The following is a 23297-nucleotide window of genomic DNA, read 5'->3' on the forward strand; positions in this document are numbered from 1 at the left end:
TACCGATGAAACCTTATTTTCACAGATTAAAAACAAGCATATTGGGTAAAATACATGGTGGCTTAAATCTGTATCCAATTGCTGAAACAAGAAGTCAAAGCAGGAAGATGTTCTTTTCTTGCCAAAATTTGTACTTTGTAAACCAGCCTGTAAAACTGTATAAATCCCTTGGCTCTATGGTGCCAATGAAATAATACATCAAAGGGAAACAATAATAAGCACAAATGAACAGGCTTTTGTTAAATGGCCTCAAGGAAAAAGATAAACAGTGACTTTGAGCCAGATTCTGCATAAGTCCTTTTCTAATCTTCGATGCATTGTCCTAAATGAGAAGTTGGGGTCAGCTCAGAGCTCATGTAGATAGCTAAAAGCATCTATCAGGTGAAGGATGAAAAGCAAACTTGGGTTTGGTTTGTCCTACAGTGTAGAGTACTTGTGACAAGAAAGCCCTCCATTATCAGAGTGCTTGGGTTCAAATCCAAGTTGCAACATTTCCTCGCTGTGGACCTCAGGAAAGGGACCTGCAGCACAGGAACTGGGTCCATCAGACTATACAACAGAAGCATCTTCTGTGAAGTGGGAATGATGGACATCCCTACCTTTGGGGGCCGTGAAGATTAAATAAGTAATCAGAGCACAGCCCTTAGCACAGTGTGTGGCCCACAACATCGTGTAGTAGGGGCTAGCTCTCATTCAGAGGCTTTCCAGGCTCTTGAGTTGCTAGCAGATTTTGCCACTAAGGGAAGGGATTTGGTGAGAAGTTTCCAAAGGTGTAAATGGGGGATTGTCGTGGTTCAACAGGCTAAGAACCTGACTAGAATCCATGAGGATGGGGGTTCCATCCCTGGCCTCGCTCAGTGGGTTAGAGGATCTGGCACTGCTGCCAACTGTGGTGTAGGTCGCAGATGCAGCTCAGATGCCGAGTTGCTGTGGCTTTGACACAGGCTGGCGGCTGCGGCTCCAATTTGATCCCTAGCCCAGAATCTCCATATGCCTCTAGTGTGACCCTTAAAAAAAGAAAAAAAAGGGAGGGGGACGTAAATGGGACAGCGAGTCCCCAGGCTGGAAACAAAAAAGAAAAGTGATAACAAATGCCTCAGGGTCTGTAGTATCTTCTCCAGAACTTGAAGGTAATTTGGAAGGGAAGGGAGTACAGGTAGAATTTCTGAATATTCAAACGAGAACCTAGGGGCTGTTCTCCTGTGTTGACTCAGTGCTAATTTTGACAGCACTCCCCTGGGTACGGGAGCACTCATGTGCTTTTCCGGGCCTGGGGGAGCTGTGGCTTTTTCTGCTGAGTTTTTTGTGCTTGTAGGAGGGCAATCATTCTAACTTTGTGGTTGATTTTTGTAGGTGAAGAAAGGGGAGGGCCCTCCTCGGGATTAAGTGGCGGAGGTGACAAACATAAGCACAGAAAACTCCTCTCCTCCATTCATGCCTTCCAACGTGCACACACCATCATTCCCACCTCGGAGTCTCTTATTTCACATCCCTCCTCACTCTCCCCCGGCTGAATCATGCGCAACCAGGTAGGGAACCCAGAGAGTGACACAGCTCCCTTCATTCTCCTTGTGTTGCACCAAACTTTGGTCACCACAGCCCAAGCTCCTGGGATACATTTATTCCTATGGGTAAATGAAGCACAGACCTAACCTACGGGATGAAGGGACCTTCTGAAGAGGGAAACTTCTTGAAAAGCTTCTTCAGAGGCACTTAGGAGACAGTGGGCAGGGTGGCAGGGACGCCTGTGAACTGTGGCTACATGCGCGCCCCTGCCCCATCTTCTCACCTTTCCACCCGTGTCTTCAGGACACGCCCCCAAAGCCAGAATTACACCTCAGCTTTTGTTCCTAGCAGAATTATAAAAAGGCACCATGAGTGGAAGTCCCATCCTGGGCTGGCTCTTTGTGGTAAAATAAGCAAATCATTAACACAGTCATTGCACAATGAAAAGTTAATAAATTTTGTGTAGGTGGAAAGTCCACTGGTTCCTTCCTTGGGGGGAAATGTTCCTTTTGATATCGGCTGAGTTAACACAGGACATTTTGATCCATTGAAAACAGGTAAGAGTTACCTCAAAACGCCCACAAGGACTGTAGGAATTTCAGGAACATCCACACAGCAAATTGTTTCTTTTTCTACAAAGGAGGAGATGGTTGTGGTAGAAGGTTGAGGAGGGGAAATGTAAGCGAGAAAGAGAGAGACAGAGGTAGAGACATAGGGAGGCAAATACACAGACAAGGAAGAAGGAAAATGAAAGGAGTTCCTTTTTTCTTTTTTGTAAATCAACAACTGATAGTGTGTCTTGTTCCTGGTCCCCCGAACAAGGGCACATGCAAGGTCCTGGCTTTGGGAAGGGGGGTGTCATATTTTTAAGAAGAGGAATCATATGCCTTTTTTATAATACGCATCACATTTTAAATGTTATTAAAGATCAATTCTACCTTTTCTCAATCAGACATTTCAAATGTCTCTCTCACTCAGGGATATAAATATGGGAAGAAGCTATCTTCATTTTCTGAGATATGTTTGTGGCCTTTTGCCCAGAGAGACTGGGAGGGAACCCTGTGTAGTGATATGGAGGACACGATAATTCTCTACAATTCTTGAAGGACTATTATTAAAGGCAGGTTTACTCACTGAATCTGGTGTCTGTATATCTGAGTGGCTGGGTTAAAGCGGGGCTACCTCTGACAAACTTTGTATGAAGTTTCAGAAACAGAACATAAGCCGCTTAGTCAATTGTGTAACATAAGTGATTTTCTTTGAGAAGAACTTCTTCCAGTGTCAGATTTTGAGAGTTGTTCATGTAATACTGATGAAAATGCACACCAAAAAATGGTACTGGTAGAGAAGGGATTGGAAAAAATATGCCTTTCTCGGCTAAGACTGACATTGTCTATGATTAGCCTCATCAGTTTTACTCTATTTTTCTTAGCAACATAAACAATAATTTACCTAAAGTCCTATTAGCTTTTCTTACTTTACATTTAATTAATAGTCTCAGAATTTGTTACTTATAATATTTCCTAAAACTACTGATTTTGTTTGGGCAGCAGTGTGCCTAACCCATAAGGGCAAATCATAATTAATTCAAGCCCTGGTGGTAACCTCATTCCCTTCTTCTACTGCTCTCCCAGCATTCCCTGCAGCCAGTTCTAGCCACCTGATGGTTCTAAGCAATGGGAGGAACTAACCAATGGGGAGTTAGTTGACTGATGGGAGTTTCTGGGAAAGATTCATTTGTCTGATGGAGAGACAAACCCTTGGGGAGAGCTCCCTTAAGAGCTTATTCCTCTCCCTGCCTTGAACCTGGCTTCAGAAGTCACGATGTTTGGTGGTTTATCAACCCTCTTGAGATTGTAGGCAGCAGGTCCAAAGAAAAAAAGTCAACACTTTGGAGACAGAAAAGTGGAAAACAAAAAATGTAGAAGCCTCAAATTATCTTACTGAGCAAACTACCCTGATGCTGCCTGCTAACAGACTTCTTGTTTTATGATATTAAATATCTTTATTGCTCAAAACACAGTTGGTTGGATAGTCACTCAAAAAATACTGAATTATTTAGACATGCTTGGGTCATGGCAGTAAATCAAACACACAACCTCTCTAACCTCCCAGGGCATGTACCAAATCAGAGGATACATACAATAGAAATAAAAGAATAAACATGTAATGTGCCAGGCAGCAGTAATGCTGATGGAGAATGCAAAGCACGTTAAGGAGATAGGGAATGATGGGAGATTAATTTATAAAGGTTATTCATGGAAGCTTTTCTGAGGTGGAATAATTTTTCTGATAGTGCAAAATAATTACTTTTTAATTTTATTTTTATTAAAATGTAGTTGATTTACAGTGCTGTTATGTCACTATGCTGAGGTGGAATAATTTGAACAGAGACTTGAACAAGGCAAAGGAGTGAGCCAGGTGAATATCTGGGGATGTTCTGATACTTGAAGCTGAAAGCATCATTAACTTATACATCAGTAAGTTTTTAGTCATTCTTCAAAGCAGAGCTCAGATATCATCATTCCTGGGAAATCTTCCAAGACCTCCTACTCTCTAAAATCAATCCCTCCTTTTCGTGGGCTCCTTCTGTAACCATATGTATCATTATACTCATCAAACTTTCTTTCAATTTACTTGTTGATATAACTTATAAAGTCACCTTCTCTACACTGCGAGAACCATGAAGGACAAGATCAATTCTTAGTCACACAGTCTTGGCGTCTAGCACTCAGTACTTGCTACCTACTAAGCTCCGTGTACCTGCAAATAACTACTGACCTGACTAGAGCTTCTACCCCTTGAATGTGCTGGATATAAATTGTGCTTTTCACTGTAGTGTGATTAAAAGTGGGCTCCTAGAGTAATATTCTGTTAAAGTGTGATTATTTTTTCATGTTCAAGAAATGTGTCTTGCAAGCCCAGAGAAAGCAGACTGAGTTAGCATAAATGTATACATTTTAAATAGGTCAGCCAGGCAGGAAATCTGGTTTTCATTTAGGAGAGAGGAATATATAAGGTGGCTGAGAAGCAACCTGGTTCCCAATGGGGTACATCTGTCTAGTCATATTACATCCTTGGTCCTTGGGAAAGGCTATCAAAACGGTGATTGTAAGACTACTCACCTAGGTTAGGTAATGACAGTCTTCTGAGCATCTCTCCTGGAATGGGAGGAAAAGGCCCCTTTTGATCTTGAATAAATCCTCATCTCTAAACCTTCCCTTTTAGGCAACTCAACTCATACTCACTTCAGTGCAGGAAGAAAGCCTATGACGGACTCAACCCTGAATGAACTGGATTTAACCATGAAATACAATCTAGCAGATATTATATTTTTAACTTCAAAAGTGAAGAGAAAAGAAAAGAAAAGGGCATTTGAAGAAACTTAAAACATAAATGAAGGCCTAAAGAAAATAGAAAAGAGCTTGATTTTAGGTACCTGTATAAAAATTTAATAAAGAGAGGATCAGCCAATATTAAGTGTATTAAATCCCAAGTTTCCCCTTGATATCAAAACAGAAGGAAAAGCATTTGCTTTTATTTACAATCTCAAAGAGAATCAAATTCCCTTCCTTTGTGTGTTAACAGACATTTATATTAGTAACTAATATTAATAAATCTGCTTTCCATTTAAGCCTATCTCTTTCATTTAAAAATCACAGATACTACACTTGATCTTAGCCAAAAGGCCAAGAAGTGATTTTATTTTTTTAATTTATTTATTTTTTTATACAAGGGGGAGGAGGAGGGAGTGGGATGGATTGGGAATCTAGGGTTAATAGATGCAAACTATTGCCTTTGGAATGGATAAGCAATGAGATCCTGCTGTATAGCACTGAGAACTACATCTAGTCACTTGCGATGGAGCATGATGGAGGATAATGTGAGAAGAATATATTATATATATATATATATGAGTATGAGTATGAGTGTGTGTGTGTGTGTGTGTGTGAGACTGGGTCACCTTGCTGTACAGCAGAAAATTGACAGAACACTCTAAACCAACTACAATGGAAAAAATAAAAGTTAAAGATATAAATAAATAAATATCAGAGATAAAAATAATGTTTTTTAAACTGTAGAGGTATGGAGATCTAACTTTATGTGCATCACAAAATTTTTATGAAGGATGGCTTAGAGTTAGCTAGTATGTCAAAAAATGAAGACTTTAAGGAATGACTTTTTTGTTTGGCCGTTCAGCAGCATATGGAGTTCCCAGGCCAGGGATCAGATCCGAGCCGAGCCACAGTTGTGACCTATGCTGCAGCTACGGCAATGCCAAATCCTTTAACCCACTGTGCCAGGCCAGGGATCAAAGCTATGTCCTGACACTTTGGAGACACCTCCCATCCTGTTGTGCCACAGCAGGAACTCCAAAGAATCACTTCTTAAAAATGATTGATACCTACTTTTACTCTGAGGATGTCTTTGAAATTTCAACTTCTGCTTTTCAGGTTTCCTAAGGAAGCAGATACCATACAGTCCCTACTGATAAAAACAAGTTTTAAAGGATTCTAAACTAGGTTGTTACATGTAAAATCTTCATAGAGTCTTTATGAGAACATGATTGTAACACCAGAAATGGTCACTTAACAAGCAGCTTTGACACTAAACTCAGATGAAAAGCTCAAATTCCAGACAGGCTCATCCTAGCACATGCTGGTCTGCTCGGGATACCCCGGAACCCAGCCTGGGTTAGAACTGATCCAAAATTCCAGGACCTTCTCGGACCCACTCCCTCTCTATTGAGACAGGTATATCCTCATCTTCACCCACTGGTCAAGGTTAGTTAAGCAGCAACCCAACACCTGGCCTAGAGTAACCCAAGGGACCCCAGGGACAGAGGTGTCCAGAGGAGGTGGTGGGATTTGATTACGTGCACTATGCAAGCTGAGCAGTGAGGATGAATGGGGTGCAGGGACTTGAATTCATGGAAAGTACATGGCTGTGCTTTGTCATGAAACAGGATCGCAGTTGGAGACATGTAGGATTTTTGAAAGAGGCAATTTCATACTCATCAGCCTCATTTGTTGCTACTCTTTCTCTTTTTTTCTTCCTCTTTTTTCTCCCTCTTTTTGGTTGAAAGCCTTAGCCTACTCTCTTAACTCAAGGAGGATCTGCCAGCACAAAAGTCAACAAACTCGCAGGAGACAAAAGGCATTCTTGGTTTGATTGCTCCTAATAAACTTCAGTGCTTCCAGACCACATAATGTCATAGAATTATTTGTAATGCTTCTTTAAAAGGGTGACAGGGTTCAGAAATGAACTGCACATGGTAAGAAGAGCCTCCCAGGGGTGATCCCGGCAAAATGAGCTGCCAGGCTTTGGGAGTGGTGGTGGTTTCCGGCCATTAGCGTTACTAATCAAGGCCAGCTTTGCATTTATGGGAATCTACACAAATCAGGATGATACATGTGATATTCACTCAAGCAACCCTGCCTGATCTCTTCAAGGTTAGACTGAAACAAAGCTCTACCCCAACTGCCTTGGATTGAAAGGCTTCATTGCTTTTCTACTTCCTTGAGAGAGAGTGCATGAAGCAGACACAGCGGGTCCACAGGTCACAAAATCATATTTAGTGCTTCGTGCCCACATAAAGCCATTACTGTCGGCTCTCAATTAACCTCGTTATTGCAGGAAGCATTAGGAGAGAAAATACAAATCCTAGATAACCCGCATGGGTCTTTCTTGCTGCCACTGCTGCCGCTGAGGTGAAAGAGAGAGATAATGGGAGTGCCAGGAAAAGCTCGGTGCTAAGAGGTCTCTTTGGGACACCGTGAGCAGAGGTGATACATTCAGCTGCCATTCTGCCCTCTTTTTATGCCTGTTGCCTTTCTGCCCTGTGCGAGGAAGCAAAAATAACATTGCCTAACCCTGGCAAGCTTGTGGCTGACAAACAAAAGGCGTAGGGTTGAGGAGGCCAGGAGAAGGCAGTGGAGGAATTCCTCTGAGGCTGGCAGTCGCCTGGCAGTCAGAGCCTGGAGGTCTCTGGGGACCACACGTTTCTAAGTGGAGCTTCTGCACCTCCTTCCTTTGGAAGCTCCCAAGCCCCAGGCTCTCCAGGCACAGGGAGAATGTGGGGGACCTGCCCTTTAGGATGTTAACTGTGTCAACCAATATGGTACAAGGTGTTTAATTACAAATGTTACAGCTAATCATTTGCACACATGATAAGCATCCTTACACTACAGATTCATATAGGTCCTGGGCACGACTACTAGTCCCATCCTTCTGAGGTAACGAACCCTTTGGGCTGGGCACCTTCCTCCCAGGCCAGGAGTCCCAGGAAGAGTAAAGATGACTCAAGTGATTCGTAGTGGCACTGCTTTAGGAAGGATTCACATTTTAACAAGGAGGAAAATCTTAAGTGATAAAACTACTGTGGAATTCTAGACCCTATTAAGCAGCTGGGAGAGATTCAGGAGACCCAGAAGGGGGAGAGGAACCACAGATGTCATGGCAAAGACTAGGGCTCATTCGAAAGGAAAGTTGGGGAATAACCTTGGAGAAAAACGGGCAAAACATCATTAAACTCTTACATTACAATGAAAAAAATATTTTGGATAAAAATGATTATCGTGAATTCTCATTGTGGCTCAGCAGGTTAAGAACCCAACTAGTATCCATGAGGATACAGGTTCGATCCCTGGCCTTGTTCAGGGGGTTACAGACCTGGTGCTGCCATGCACTATGGTGTAGGTCTCAGACTCAGCTTGGATCCAGAATTACTGTGGCTGTGGTGTAGGCCAGTAGCTGCAACTCCAATTCAACCCCTAGCCTAGGAACTTCCATATGGCACAGGTGAGGACCTAAAAAGAAAAAAAAAAAAAACCTTATTGGAGTTCCTGCTGGGGCACACCAGGTTAAGCTTTCAGCATTGTCTCTGTGGCCATGTGGATTTGCTCCTCAGTCAGCCACAGTGGGTTAAAGATCTGGCGTTGCTGCAGTTGAAGCAGAGGTCAAAGCTGCAGCTGGGATTCAATCCCTGGCCTGAGAACTTCCATATTCTGCAGGTATGGGTAAAAAAAAAAAAGATCACCAAGAGCCAATTCCATATCCTCTGTAAATATGGCTTCACAGTAAAATTAAAGGGGTTTAGGAAGAAGGCATTTATCAGTTTGGGGCCCCAGAATGAATTTCAACGTATTAGAGTGAGAAATTATGTAAATAGATACAAAAAGTCAAGTGACAGAGTAAGAAACAATGGAAAATGTAAGGAAATTCTTTCTAATATGAAAGAGAGACAGCAAGAGAAAAAGAAAGAGAAAGGAGAGAGAGAGAGAGAAGGAAGGAGAGGAGGGAGGCTCCAAAAACTTCAGGAAAAATAAAAGGCTAGTGACTATACAAGGGAAAGTGACTCATAATAACAGGGAAGATTATGAAAAACATAAACATTGACTATAAAATATCATGGGCAAGAAAAAATAAGAGTTAAGGAAATCAGTAAAACTGCATATCTATGATTCAGTATTTATTCTCTAACTTCTGTGAAGCTCATCCACTGGGAAAGTGTGTACATTATGTGATGAAAATATGATATGATTTCTGGCCTAAAAAGGGGGGAGAAATTAAAGGCATCATGACTTCTCTTTGCTCTTTCAAAACCAGAGACAAAACAACAAAACTAGCGAAACCTGGAGGGATGGAGCAGATGTCATCAAACAAACCAGGAAACAAAAAGACTCCCATTCTTTTTACAAACCACAGACCATAGACAGACTAAATTCAGGAAAGATACTGAAAACTGACAAATATCTCAAGTTTCAAGCAGGTGCAAAAGGTTTCCCACCAAAGTAATACTGTCATAAATGTCTAGAGGGCATGTGCAGTGAGCCTTTGATGAGAGTGGCAAGACAGACAACAGAAGTCCTTAGGGACACAGTTTGACACCACATAACAGAAGGGGAGGCGGAGTAAAGAGAAAACATGTTAATAGCATATTCCTACTTACTCTTGTATGATGTTACTATTGTATTCCTTCTAGCCTAGGAAGACCTCCAGAGGCAGTAACATAATTAGAGAAATTCCAAGGGAGTGTGCCATTACAAAGAAACAAAACAATACACAGACTTGAATTTTCTAAATAATTCTTTTATGCAGAAAGTATAGGTCTTCACAGTTTAGGTCAATGGAAATTTTCTCTTTGATGACTATTCTGATAGAAAGTGTTTGAATTTTATAAGACAAGTCCAAAGAAAGAAATATTAAATAATACATAAAGCATTTAACTGTTATGTTAAGCAATAGAATTTGAGAGGATTGCTGGATAGCTTCAATCTGAGCATCCATTTAGGTTTTCAGAGGATAAGGATGAGGGCAGGAGCAAAGAAGTGTGACCAGATTATACTACTCCCCTTGTGTTGTTGTCAAGAGCTATGGGCTATTTCATCCAAGAAAACACAACTCAGTACACAGAGAAAGCAATTCAGTGATAGTCTGGGTGTTCACTAACTGGTCTTAGAAAAACCACATAGAGGGGTCTGCCAGGTGTAAATCTGGCAAATATGAATAAGAGCTATTGGAAAGATTTAAAAAACAACTCTCTGACTCTGCCTACAAAGGACCTTATACTTGGTATACGGGCTTCTTTTTTTTTTTCTCAGAAATCAGCTGGCCAATGAAAGCTCTAAATTTGAACCAGGTAATGCACTCTTATTTATTCTCATAATTTAGAAGAGTTTTCTCATTCTTCTTCTGGTTATATAGAGGTTAAAATCTATAGAATCTCATGGGGCCCTGGCCCTTTAAAGAAACATGGTTTATATACAGATAATGGATGATTAACAGACCTGTGAAGGAAGTTAGGTTATGGGGGGAATCTAACTGAAAAACAGTGAAAATCAATGAAGGCAGAACAGACCCAAACATTATGCAGCATTTACTTAAGTGATATTAGCTAATGGCACTGCTGGGTAAGTGAGTAAGTATGAGCTAATACTGACTTTCTCTCCCAGGTTCTAAAATATTAGAATGGTCACACTGCCCACGGAACATATATGTCAAGTTTAGGCTGCTTAGGAAACTGTTATGGGTTGAAGTGCATCCTTCTAAAATCAATATGTTGACGTCCTAACTCCTACTATCTTGGACGTCACCATATTTGGAGGCAGGTTTTTTAGTGTTTTTTTGTTTTTGTTTTTATGGCCTCACCCAAGGCTTCTTGGAATTCGCAGGCCAAGGATCGAATCCCATTTAGAGCTGCAACCTACGCTGCAGCTGTAGAAACACCGGTTTCTTTAACCCACTGCCAGGACTAGGGAGAGAACCTTAATCCACAGATTGACGCCAAGGATCAAACCCAAATCCTCATGGATACTAGTCAGGTTTTACCGCTGAGCCGTGACAGGAACTCCCGTAGTCGGATTCTTAATCCACTGCATCACCATGGCAACTCCTGGAGGCAGGGCCTTTATCAAGGCAATTAGAGATTGTGGAGTTCCCGTCGTGGCGCAGTGGTTAACGAATCCAACTAGGAACCATGACATTGTGGGTTCGGTCCCTGGCCTTGCACAGTGGGTTAAAGATCCGGTGTTGCCATGAGCTGTGGTGTAGGTTGCAGACGCGGCTCGGATACCAAGTTGCTATGGTTCTGGCATAGGCCGGCAGCTATAGCTTCAATTCAGTCCCTAGCCTGGGAACCTTCATATGCTGCAGGAGCGGCCCTAGAAAAGACAAAAAGATACACATACAAAAAAAGAAAGAAAAAAAAAAAGATTAAATAAGGCCGTTGAGGGGCTCAGATCCAACATGACTGGCATCCTTATAAGAAGCAGAGATTGGGACAGGACATACACAGAGGGAAAAGCATGTGAAGACACCAGGGAAGGAGGCCACTTACAAGCCAAGGAGAGAGGCTTCAGGAGAAATCAACCCTGCAGACACCTGGATCTCAGACTTCCAGCCTCTAGAACTGTGAGAAAAGGATTTTCTGTTGTTTATACCACTCGGTCTGTGGTGCTTTGTCATGTCAGCCCCAATACGGAAACCTACAATGAGCCCCCTTTTTCCCCTCTTAGAAGTCTGAAATAAGACCCAAGTTTCTTTTGTGGTTAAATGCATTCTAGGAGTTTCCGCTGTGGCTCAGTGGTAATGAACCCGACCAGTATCCACAAGGATGAAGATTCCATCCCTGGCTCCACTCAGTGTAAGGATCCAGCATTGTTGTGAGCTGCGGCACAGGTCACAGATGCAGCTCGGATCCTGAGTTACTGTGGCTGTGGTGCAGGCCAGCAGCTGTAGCTCCAATTCAATTCCTAGCCTGGGAACTTCCGTATGCCTAGTGTGTGGCCCGAAAAAGCAAAAATAAAATAAAATAATAAAATGCATTCCACATCATACTCACAACGCCAACAGGAAAGGCCAATACAGCCAGCATCCAGTCCCGAAGAGAGATGAGCTTCTTGAGCTGCCTCTCTTGTTCTTGGTTCCCACTTCCTCTAGTCAGAAGACTGGAGAGATCGGTCAGCACACAGATGCCAAAAAAGACAGCCTGGATAACCTGGAGGGAGACAACGGCTGTATTAATTACTAAGATCAAAGGAGACCCAAGCTGTGGGACAGCAAACAAGCTACACCTTTGCAGCATGACACAGGGTAAAAGAGGATCAAAAGAACATTTAAAGAGCTGACCCCGCAAATAAAAAAAAAAGAGTAAGATATTTACAACTTGCTATCAAAGGGAAGAAAATTCATCTTAAAAACATGACTTCCATTTTTGCACCCCTGAAAACAAATGCAAAACATGCACAGACACACATCTAAACAGGCCCAACAGAAAGCTGTATCAGTTCTCAAAATGACATGTCCATTATTTTCAAGTATCACATTTGTGGCTTAGTTATATTGACTAGTGTGCAAACATCTAAGAAGTGCAAAGAAAAAGATCAGAAAGAGATCAATAATAAAACAGACAATTTAGTCCAAATGTGAAGAAACTTTCCTATGATTTAATTTCTTAGATTTATACTTTTTTTCAGCTGAAGGAAGTGGTATAAAGCTTTTAGTCCTTGGAGTTCCCATCGTGGCTCAGTGACTAACGAATCTGACTAGCATCCATGAGGACGCAGGCTGGATCCCTGGCCTGGCTCAGAAGGTTAAGGATCTGGCATTGCCGTGGGCTGTGGTGCAGGTTGCAGATGCGGCTCGGATCCTGCATGGTTGTGGCTGTGGCTGTGGCCGGCAGCTACAGCTCTGATTCGACCTCTACCTGGGAATCTCCATATGCTGCAGGTGTGGCCCTAAAATGCAAAAAAAAAAAAAAAAAAAAAAAGCTTCTAATCCTTGAGTCATACAGAATGAACTGAATGCAATAATCAAGACTGAAATAAGGAGTTCTCGTCGTGGTACAGCAGAAATGAATCCGACTAGGAACCATGAGGTTTCGGGTTTGATCCCTGGCCTCGCTCAGTGGGTTAAGGATCTGGCGTTGCCATGAGCTGTGGTGTAGGTTGCAGACGCAGCTCGGATCTGGCATTGCTGTGGGTGTGGCATAGGCTGGCAGCAATAGCTCTGATTAGACCCCGAGCCTGGGAACCTCCACATGCCGCGGGTGTGGCCCTAAGAAGACAAAAGACAAAAAAAAAAAAAGAAAAGAAAAGAAAAAAGAAAAAAAAGACTGAAATGAAACAAAGCAATGCTCTGCTGTCAAACTTGAACTAAATGACCTCTTTCTCAGGTTTACGGTCTTTATGAAATAGTCTTTCCAAAGTCATATAAACTTAGATATCCACACCATCTTCCCCCAAAATGTACAACAACCACTTGTACACTCACAAGTCAGTTACAAATTGAATTACTCTCATCAGCTATGTTTACTTGGACTATCACAGAGAGAGAACATTGAAACGCTAGAGCCCAATCATTTGTGAAGTTCCTAAAGAGGGGGTAAAAGTGTCCAGAGATACGAGTGGAGGCAGGCAGTGTACTTTAATACAGTTGGCAAATAATAATTCAAATTATGGAAAGAGCAGAAAATATATTCCCTGAGCTCAAAGTCATATCCATTTAGCACCAAGAATAGATTCAGGGGAATATTTCTGGTTTCTTTTACAAGAAATAATTTGCTGATGATGTATTTGTAAAAGATACAATTTTACTCATTATCCGCTTAGAAAACATACCAAAACAATTTTGGGGGTAAATTTCCATCTTGGCAGTGGAATGAATCTGTGAAAACTCTGTGGATGTGTTCTCACTGTCGCACAGAACAATGGGAAGAAGGACCCTCAAAATTACCTGGTTCCATCCCTTAGCAAAGCACTGACATATTCAGATCATTAATCATTCTGTTTAAACTCTTACCTAAGTCACTTTGAAAATACCCAGTAATGGAGATTCCATCACCAGGCTTAGTCAAATAGACAAAAATCTTAGTATATTTACATATAACACCACCAGGTTCTTTGGAACTTAAAAAAATCCTGCCATTATTAGACAATATTAGCCAGAGAAAGGTTCTCTTCTTCCTCATAACTCAGCCTACCTTTTGGCTTCAATGACTTAAGGTTTCTTGTTTTTGCCACAATCAGAAAAACCAGAGAAGGAAAAGCTATAAGACTGCCACATCCAAGCATGGCACAATTAAAGTGTTGGCAAAAATCATGCTATGACCAGAAATAATTTAAATGACTCAGGGAATAATTTTTTACTTAGAAAAATTTTCCATCACACATCTTATAACTTTAGCTGTTAGATCTTTATGTCAGTCCTAACAGAGTTTGAGAAATTGGAATGGCCATACTGGGGAATAATAATCTCTATGTCAACATGGCAGTGAACATGTTAAAGGTGTCCTACCTGATCAATAACCAGGGAAATGCAAATTTAAATCACAATAAGATAAAATTTCTTATCCATATAACTATTCACAATTTAATTCTGACAGTACTGATGGTTATAAGGATGGAGAATAACCAGTATCCTTAAGGTTGGCATGCAAATTGAGAAACCACTTTGAAGAAAAAGTGGCAATATCTAGTAATGTAAAGATGCATATACTCTTAGATCTAGTGACTTCGCTATGAAGTCACATCTACACGAAAGTTATTTTCAGCATTCATTGCTTCCAAAACAGTGCCACAATCTAAATATCTCTTAAGAGTTGACCAGATAAACAAATTGTACTATATTCGTACAATGAAGTTCTAAGCACCTATCAGTTTTCATTCTCACAACAAAACACTAAACAAAAAAAGGAAACAAAAAATGCTGCACATTGATGCTATTAAAATAAATTTTAGGAATTCCCATTGTGGCTCGGCAGGTTAGGAACCTGACTAGTACCCATGAGGATGCAGGTTTGACCCCTGGCCTTGCTTAGTGGGTCAAAGGATCTGCCATTGCCTCGAGCCATGGTGTAGGTTGCAGACATGGCTTGGTTCTGGCATTGCTGTGGCTGTGGCATAGGCCAGTAGCTGCAGCTCCAATTCAACCCCTAGCTCGAGAATTTCCATATGCTGTGGGTGCAACCCTAAAAGGACAAATAAAATAAATTTCAGAAAAATGAAAGGGTAAATTTAAAAATGCAAGTATATGAAGTAAAATATGAAGAAACATGTAGAATTAACAACTAACTTTAGGTACTTCTACAAGGAGAATGAGATTAGGGAAGGACACGAGGGGCTCAACCGTATCAGTATATTTTTTATGTTGATTATTGGGTATATAGAAGTTTATTATAGTATTCTCTACATATTTCATTATTTTAAAATATTTCTAAATAACTTAAAAAATAGATTTAAAAAAAAGAGTGTTTTGCATACTTTTGGGATATAGTTGACAAATCTCTTTCAATTCCTTTCCTTCCAACTCAGTTTCCCTTAGTGTTAAAGATCAGGTAACAATAGCAGGATTTAGTGAGCTCCAGATTAAGCAAACGTTTACATTCCATGATCAAGTAACCAGTGCCAGATTTGCTTTCCCACCACAAGCAACTAGAAATTTGTACTAAATATATACATCAATTTTCCATATACTGAAATTTTCTCTCTGCAATCAGCCAGAGAAATCTTTTTTAAAAGAGCTCACCTGATGAGGTCAGGTCCACCCTGAACAATTCTCCTTTGCCATATAAAGTAATGTAATCACAGGAGTGACCATATTCATAGGATCTTCCAAAACCCAGTGGGAGGGGATTATACAAGAAGGAGTATCACTGAGGGTCATTTGAGAAGTCTATGTACCACATGCTGTATGTTAAACAAATTCTCAGAGCCTATTCAGGATGAACAAATATTCAAGTTCTGACAAATCAGAGAGGCCTTGCTGACTACAACAAACATTCAGTAGAGACCCAAGATGTTTCACACCTCACAGTGGTGCTAAAAGAGTATTGGAATAAAGGCTATTTCTATTCAACCCAGCAGTTCTTAAAAACAGCTTCAAAAAAGTCAATCTGATCTATGAGTAATATAAATGCCTGCAAATACAAAATTCTATATTCATTAAAGGAAGATAAAATCCAAACACTTAACAATATCCAACATCCAATCAAAAATTACTAGACATGCCAAGAAGTAGTAGCTCCCTTAATCTGGGGAAAATGCATTCAATAAAAACTACTATAGAAATGAGGAGTTCCCGTCGTGGCGCAGTGGTCAACAAATCCGACTAGGAACCATGAGGTTGCGGGTTCGGTCCCTGCCCTTGCTCAGTGGGTTAACGATCCGGCATTGCCGTGAGCTGTGGTGTAGGTTGCAGACGCGGCTCGGATCCCGCGTTGCTGTGGCTCTGGCGTAGGCCGGTGGCTACAGCTCCGATTCAACCCCTAGCCTGGGAACCTCCATATGCCACGGGAGCAGCCCAAGAAATAGCAACAACAACAAAAGACAAAAGACCAAAAAAAAAAAAAAAAAAAGAAAAAAGAAATGACATAAATATTGAAATTAGCAGACAAGAACATAAAACAACTAATTTAAATAAAGTTGAAGAGTTAAACGAAAATAATGAGGGGAAAAATTTTAAAAGAACCAAAATGAACATTTAAAAATTAAAACAACATTACCTGAAATTTAGAAGTAACTGGAAGGGAATAATAGCAGAATAGACACTATAGAAAAAAAGATTTAAAAGTGGAATATATAGTAATATCTTAACTATCCAAAATGAATCAAAGAAAGAAAAAAAAAGATTTTAAGTATTAACATAACCTCAGTGAACTGTGAGAAATTGTCAAGCAGTCATATGTGTATTGGAGCCCCAAAGGAGCAGGAGATCATATAGAAAGAGTATCTGAAAAAATAATGGCTGAAGTTTTTCCAAATTTTTGAAAACTATAAATACATAGATCCAAGAAGCTAAACAATGGAGCATATACAAAGAAAACTACATCAGACATAATGCAATCAAATGCTGAAAAATCTCTGGTAAAGAGGAAAACTTAAAAGCTACTAGAAAAAAAAGATACCATGTACATAAAAATAAACGTAAAAGTAACTCAGGAGTTCCCATCATGGCGCAGTGGTTAACGAATCTGACTAGGAACCATGAGGTTGCAGGTTCGATCCCTGGCCTTGCTCAGTGGGTTAAGGATCTGCATTGCTGTGAGCTGTGGTGTAGGTTGCAGGTGTGGCTCAGATCCCGCGTTGCTGTGGCTGTAGTGTAGGCCAGCGGCTACAGCTCCAATTAGACCCCTAGCCTGGGAACCTCCATATGCCACAGGAGTGGCCCTTTAAAAGCAAAAAGACCCCCCCCCCCAAAAAAAAAGTAACTCAGACTTCTTGTGTAAAACACAAGCCAGAAAACAGTGAAATGGTATCTCTAAAGTATTTAAGAGGAGAAAAACTGTCAAAGATGAAGGCCTTTTCCAGACAAATAGAAGCTGAGAGAATTCATTGTCAATAGACTTTCACTATAAGAAATGTAAAAAGAATTGAGAATGATACCAAATATAACTGCAAATCTACATTAAACAATGACAATTGCTAAAACAGTAAATATGTGAATAACTATAAAAGCTATATCATCTAATTTCTTTTAAAAACAAGATAATTGACTAAAGTAAAAATATAACAATACGTTGTGAGGTTTTAAACATATTTAGAAATAAAATTATGACAATAATGGTACAAAAGACAAGAAGTGAAGAATGGAAAGCAGCATACTATTGTTGAGTTCTTAGTTATATATAAAGTGGCATAATATTATTTGGCGGAAGACAGTGATGAGTTAAAGATACATATTGGAAACCCTAAAGCAACCAGTGAAAGAATAAAATGGAGATCTTTAGCTGATACACCGGCTGTCTGTGTTGCAAAACAAATTATTACAAACTTAGCAGCTTAAAACACCAATTTATTAGTTCACAGTTCTTTACATCAGAAGTCCAAGTGGATTAGTCTGGCTTCTATGTTCAGGGTACCACAACACCAAAATCATAGTGTTGGCCAAGCAGGGCTCTTATTTCAAGGCTCAAGGAAATGATCTACTTCCAAGCTCATTCTGATTATTGGTAGAAGCCAGTCCTCTTATACTATAAAATTGAAGTTCATGTTCTCTCATTAGCTGTTAGCCAGAGTCATGCTCAGCTCCTTATATCTGCTCTCCAATCCTTGTATGATGGCCCCATCCATGTTCAAATCCAACAACAGAATATTAAACACTCATCTTGCTTCAGATCTCTCCACCTTTCTCTTCTGCTTTCCTCTCCTGCCATCAACCTGAAAAAGCTTTCTGCCTTACAGTGCTCCTATGATAAGATCAGGCCCATGTGGATAGGGCCTCATTCTTAAGGTCATAGTACAATCAGAGGAATTACAGCTCATTCATTCATAGGTTCCCAGGATTAGAATGAGACATCTTTGGGGACTTATTTTATTTGTCTTTTTAGGGCTGTACCCATGGCACGTGAAAGTTCCCGGACTAGGGGTCAAATTTGAGCTGTAGCCACCAACCTACATCACAGCTACAACAATGCAGGATCTGAGCCACATCTACAACCTGCACCACAGCTCACAGCAATGCCAGATCCTTAAACCACTGAGCAAAGCCAGGGATTGAACACGCATCCTCATGGTTACCGTTCGGGTTTGTTTCTGCTGAGCCACAATGGGAAATCCCAGGAGCCAGTTTTAAAAGTCTATCTATACAGCTAGTAAATCAATATTGGAAATAAAATGGAATACGAACAATATCAAGGTAATCCAAACGAAGTCAGAAACTTGGAAAAAGGAACAAAGAATAGATGAGAAAACAGTAAGATATAAGATTTTATTCCAACAATATCTATAATTACTGTTAAATACAAATGGTTTAAACTCTCCAAGTAAAAGATTGACAGACTGCATTTAAAAACAAACAAACAAACAGCACTTCGACCATAAAAATACAGATTTGTTAAAAGTAAATGGATACAAACACTATCATAACAAAGCTAGAATAGCTATATTAATATCAAAAAGTAGGTTTCAAAATAAGGAATACTACAAAAAATAAAGATGAGCATTTCATAATGATAAAGGTACCAATTCATTAAGAAAGCCTAATGACCTTAAATGTGCAGCACCATAGCTGAGCTTCAAAATAGAGGAAGCAAAATCTGATTTAATGGAGTTTAAATTATGCAATAAGTGTTTGTTAAAAAAAAAAAATGATTCACTGGTTCTTGGGAAACAGATGCTTTTATGAAGATTTAAAATGCAAATGAAAGAGGAGAAACAAAATCTCGTATTCTGGAAGAGAAAAAATAAGTTCTGCAAATATAAATGCAATAGTCTAAACAACATTTTGTCAAATTTAGAAGATTAACAGTATTAAGACAGAGAGCTCCCACTGTGGCTTAGTGGGTTAAGAACCCAATACAGTGTCCATGAGGATGTGGGTTTGATCCCTGGCCTTGCTCAGTAGGTTAAAGATTGGACTCAGATCCGGTGTTAATGTGGCTGTGGCATAGACCAGCAGCTGCAGCTCTGATTCGACCATCCTTAGCCTGGGAACTGCCATGTGCCATAGATGCGGCCCTAAAAAAGAAAAAAACAATAGTATTAGGAGATCTTACGCTTTTCTTGTTGATTCTTCTTCATATCCACTGGCATCATTTAACACTGTAGACTGCTCACTCTTAACCTGGTAGCTATGCTGTACCTGTCTGTAGATCGCTCTATTGGCTCTCCTGTTTTGTGACTACACTACGGCCACCGTGCCTGAAATGCTATAGAAGACTTCCTCAAAGCAAGTATGTGGAAGTCAAAGAAAGGAGGTAAAACAAAATAATTTTCTCCTAATTTCTAAATATCAGTGGACAGGGAATTGTTGGGTTTTGTTAATTGTTTGGTTGTTGTTATTTTTAACTCACACTGGCTAACCTTCAAAAGATAATCCCTAAAAATTATGGAACCAGTCCACCATTCTCTTCAGAGAAGCATGGATTGACCTTTGATTACCTGCTCATTGAAGAAGCAGCTAAATCATTTTAAATTTCTGCTGCTTTATTAAAATTTGATTTGAGCTGACAGCTAACAAATCACACTAGAGACATTTTACTCTATTGCCTCTATGTATCGTGTTGTCCATTGCAACTTAAAATTCATTAAATTAGGAATGTAAAAGCCACACAGAGATGCACAAGTGAATCTTAAGTAGGATTACCTTGAAGCATTATTCAGCTCCAGCCATTCTGCAGAGCTGGCATTTCCAAACCATCAACTCAGCATGACACACATATACACCATCTGGCTTTGAGTTCTTAGCAGGCTGGTTGCTCTTATTATTTTGTATCACATGTAGAAATGAAGTGGTCAAATGTACCATATCTCTCCAAGAAATATAAATAGAAATTTATCAGAATGAAAAAAAAAAAATCCCAGGACATTTTGGAGTCATTCTAGCATTTGTTTTTCTAGAATGTTCTCTACTGTGTAATTCATTCTGTATCTTCTCTCTACCCCCTCAGTTCTCCTTGCTGGGAAGTCACAACTTACTCACTGACTCATTTTAGGTTTAGGAGTCATTTCCACAAGTATGGAAATGTATCCAAATTCCATTCATATCTTTATCTTTTTCACACATGAATGGTTTTCATTAAATTAACATTATTTTCCTTTTTTCCCTCTGGAATGCACTAAACTATTACAATTCTGTTTGTACTAGAGGGCAAATTCATTAGACTTCTAACATTAATTACCAAACATATATGATATAGTTTATCCAGAACGAGTTTTACTTTATTTCACTAGGTCATCTTCAAAATCCTCAATTATATGTAATTGCACCGAAGTTATATAGTGTGTAAACCAGGTTATATCACGACTTTAGTTGCTAAATTTTTTCCATTTCTGTCTAAATGGCCAAACGCAAGCAAGAAGCAAGGATGCACCAAAATAGGAAAACAGCACATTACGAACTGTTATCATTATTTGTATGAATTTTAAAAGACCAGTACAGCTGACCTGCCATTTGGGAATAATATTTCCAATGACTCGTATCTCTCATGTACCGCATTCTGACTATATTGTACTTTCATAAAATTAATGCCAAGAGTACCACGATGTTAGTTTTGAAGACTTTGCTTATTTTAAAGTTAATTGGAGACACAATAGACAGAGGAAGCAAGAAGATGGAATGCTGAGGACGGGAGTGAAACTGGAGTGATGTGGCTCATGGAATGAAGGGAAACTGTGGCGAGAACAGATGGGAAGAAGGCAGTGAGATTTATAGATGTCATAAGGGAAGGCCTGGAGGAGTTCTGTATAGGAGGATAAGAACATTAATTACAGGGGAGATGATGAAGAAGAAACGAAAAATCTATCTACACTCTTTTGTAATTAGAGGACAATACTATATATCTTTTGTAAATGCAAATGTAATGCAGGAAAGAATAATCAAATAGATAGACAGACAGGTAGATAGACAGATAGATGACACATGCCTATCTAACACACATGCTGTGTGTTGTGTCCGTGTGTGTATCTCTCCTTTGCAGAAGGGTGAATGGCACATCTGGAGAAATGGCATGAGCTGGAGGCCTTCCTGTACCTTACACAGTCATATATCATATGGCACTGTATAGCACAGTTATTTTGTTTTCAGTTCATAAAACTTTTTCAGTGCAGTTCTTGCCCCAAACCAACCCATGGCAATACCTGTGTTCAGTGAAGAGTGAATGTGGCTGAAGGAGTTAAATACCATGAGGAAAGAAGACAAGAGCTATTAAATAGCAATACCATAAAACCCAATCTTCTAAAGGACTCCCCCTCCATTCCACAAATGTCTGACTTTTTAACAGTGCATAACTCCTTCTTATTATCAAGATCAAGAGTGAATGCCAAGAGCATTTCGGCACCAAGGGACAGTGACTCAGGATGAAATCAGATGAGTGAATTCTGCAAGGATTCCTTCACATTTGCTTCCAGTGCCTTCCTTGCCTGAGACATCTGAATACCTGCAGCAACTATATAGCACAGAGTCCATCAGCTACTTGGAAGCCCTGATCAGTTACACGTTTGAATGCTACTCTGTGGAGAGATCGATGCATTTAAAAGTAGCACAGGCTCTCTCTGCCTCCTCCATCCCCTGAGACTATACCCATCAGATGCACGGCCTTCCACCACTACCCTTGGAGAGGATTAGCCTGAACAAGCCAATATGGTTCTCTCAGGCTAATGACTGCAACTCTGTTTCTCTAAAGCTGCCGTTTAAGTGCTGTGCTTTAAGCCCAGGCACTTTCAAGGCATCTTCACCACAAACATTTTTGAGGAGATGGGTTCATTGCATCATCAAGCCGGTGGTTTTCAGAATGTGATTTAGCATTCTTTCCCGTGTACACAGTCATTTACCTCATACTGCTCTATCTCATTACTGAAAATCGATGAAGTCAGCCATAAGTCACCACTGGCAAGCAATCCATTCAGTCAGAAAGAAAGAAAAATAAGCTTTTCAGTCAGAAATAATGCACTTAGATAAGGAGCTTTAGAAAGGAGAGCTTGTCCACAAAATTCGTTACCATATCACAGAACTGCTTTCAATATCTTACGTCGCAAGGAGCACAGTCATCTGAAGAAGGCGTCTGGATGTGCTTCACAGAGTAATGGGTGCAATCACGCCATGTTCCAGCAATATCTCGATAAGAGCACTGCAGGGACCTTTCCAGAGATTCCATTCTAATCTGCAAATAACGACAGCCAATTCCCTTCGGGTGTTTTCACCATGCTACACGGACACGAGAAGCTACTCAAAACTTGCATAGGCTTAAAGATGTTTTTCAACTGTTAATGTTAGCATGAATCCTTTTGAACACCGAGTTAAATACATCATGGATTTAGTTAACCAATGTGTCAATTAACTACATCGAACAAAATACTTAGTAAACTTGTAATGCAGAAAGGCAGACTATTCTGTACATTGTGCAGCAAATGCGAATGTCCTTAGAAGTGTCTAACCTCTTAGTGGCATCTGCATTTGATAAATGCGTGGTGACCAAGGTGAACAATTATTAAAGAAAAAAGATGTATCTTCAATAACAAATCTGTTCTGAAGCACATTAAACTTTCTAATACTGTAAAATCTATGTTATCTGACTAAATTTTTCCTTGTGCTAACAATGTACTACAGCGGAAGATAACTTCAATGCCAAACATAATCATTAGCTAAAGAGCTCTATAGATCTGAAACTTAAATAAAAAAAGGACCAGAATTAAAACCAAAGCAGATGTTAAGTGATTACAGACTCAGATAACCATAGATTAAGCCTTGCACAATCCATATATAACAAACTAAACTATACGTATTGAGAGCACGTACATCTGCAGGGAAAGTGGTATTAATAAAGTCAATTCGAAAGATGTGGCTCCTGTCCATAG

The 23297-nt window shown here is 40.0% G+C and overlaps 1 protein-coding gene, 1 long non-coding RNA gene and 1 pseudogene across 8 annotated transcripts in view; 1 reads left to right on the forward strand and 2 right to left on the reverse strand.

Annotated features, from left to right (window-relative positions):
- Positions 1–23297, reverse strand: part of AIG1 (androgen induced 1) — a 252199-nt gene that overhangs the window by 167755 nt on the left and 61147 nt on the right. For all 7 annotated transcript variants that reach the window (XR_014845304.1, XM_021072473.2, XM_021072467.2 and 4 more), the window contains exon 2: positions 11849–12004. Coding sequence is in view for 6 of the 7 variants with exons in the window: in XM_021072473.2 (XP_020928132.1) it covers positions 11849–12004 (156 nt within the window). In the remaining variant the exon portion in view is untranslated. The remainder of the gene's footprint in view (positions 1–11848; positions 12005–23297) is intronic.
- LOC102166818 (uncharacterized) lies at positions 1991–5140 on the forward strand. The gene is made up of 3 exons (XR_297927.4): positions 1991–2063; positions 3846–3986; positions 4735–5140. It is a non-coding gene; the product is annotated as an uncharacterized LOC102166818 (long non-coding RNA).
- Positions 5102–5207, reverse strand: LOC146405974 (U2 spliceosomal RNA; annotated as a pseudogene).

The sequence above is a fragment of the Sus scrofa genome, chromosome 1 (genome assembly GCF_054392235.1).
Source record: "Sus scrofa isolate SSC_HxYL_T2T_F1_AM1 chromosome 1, Sscrofa_HxYL_maternal_Yorkshire_Landrace_v2.0, whole genome shotgun sequence".
In the NCBI taxonomy this organism is placed as follows: Eukaryota; Metazoa; Chordata; class Mammalia; order Artiodactyla; family Suidae; genus Sus; species Sus scrofa.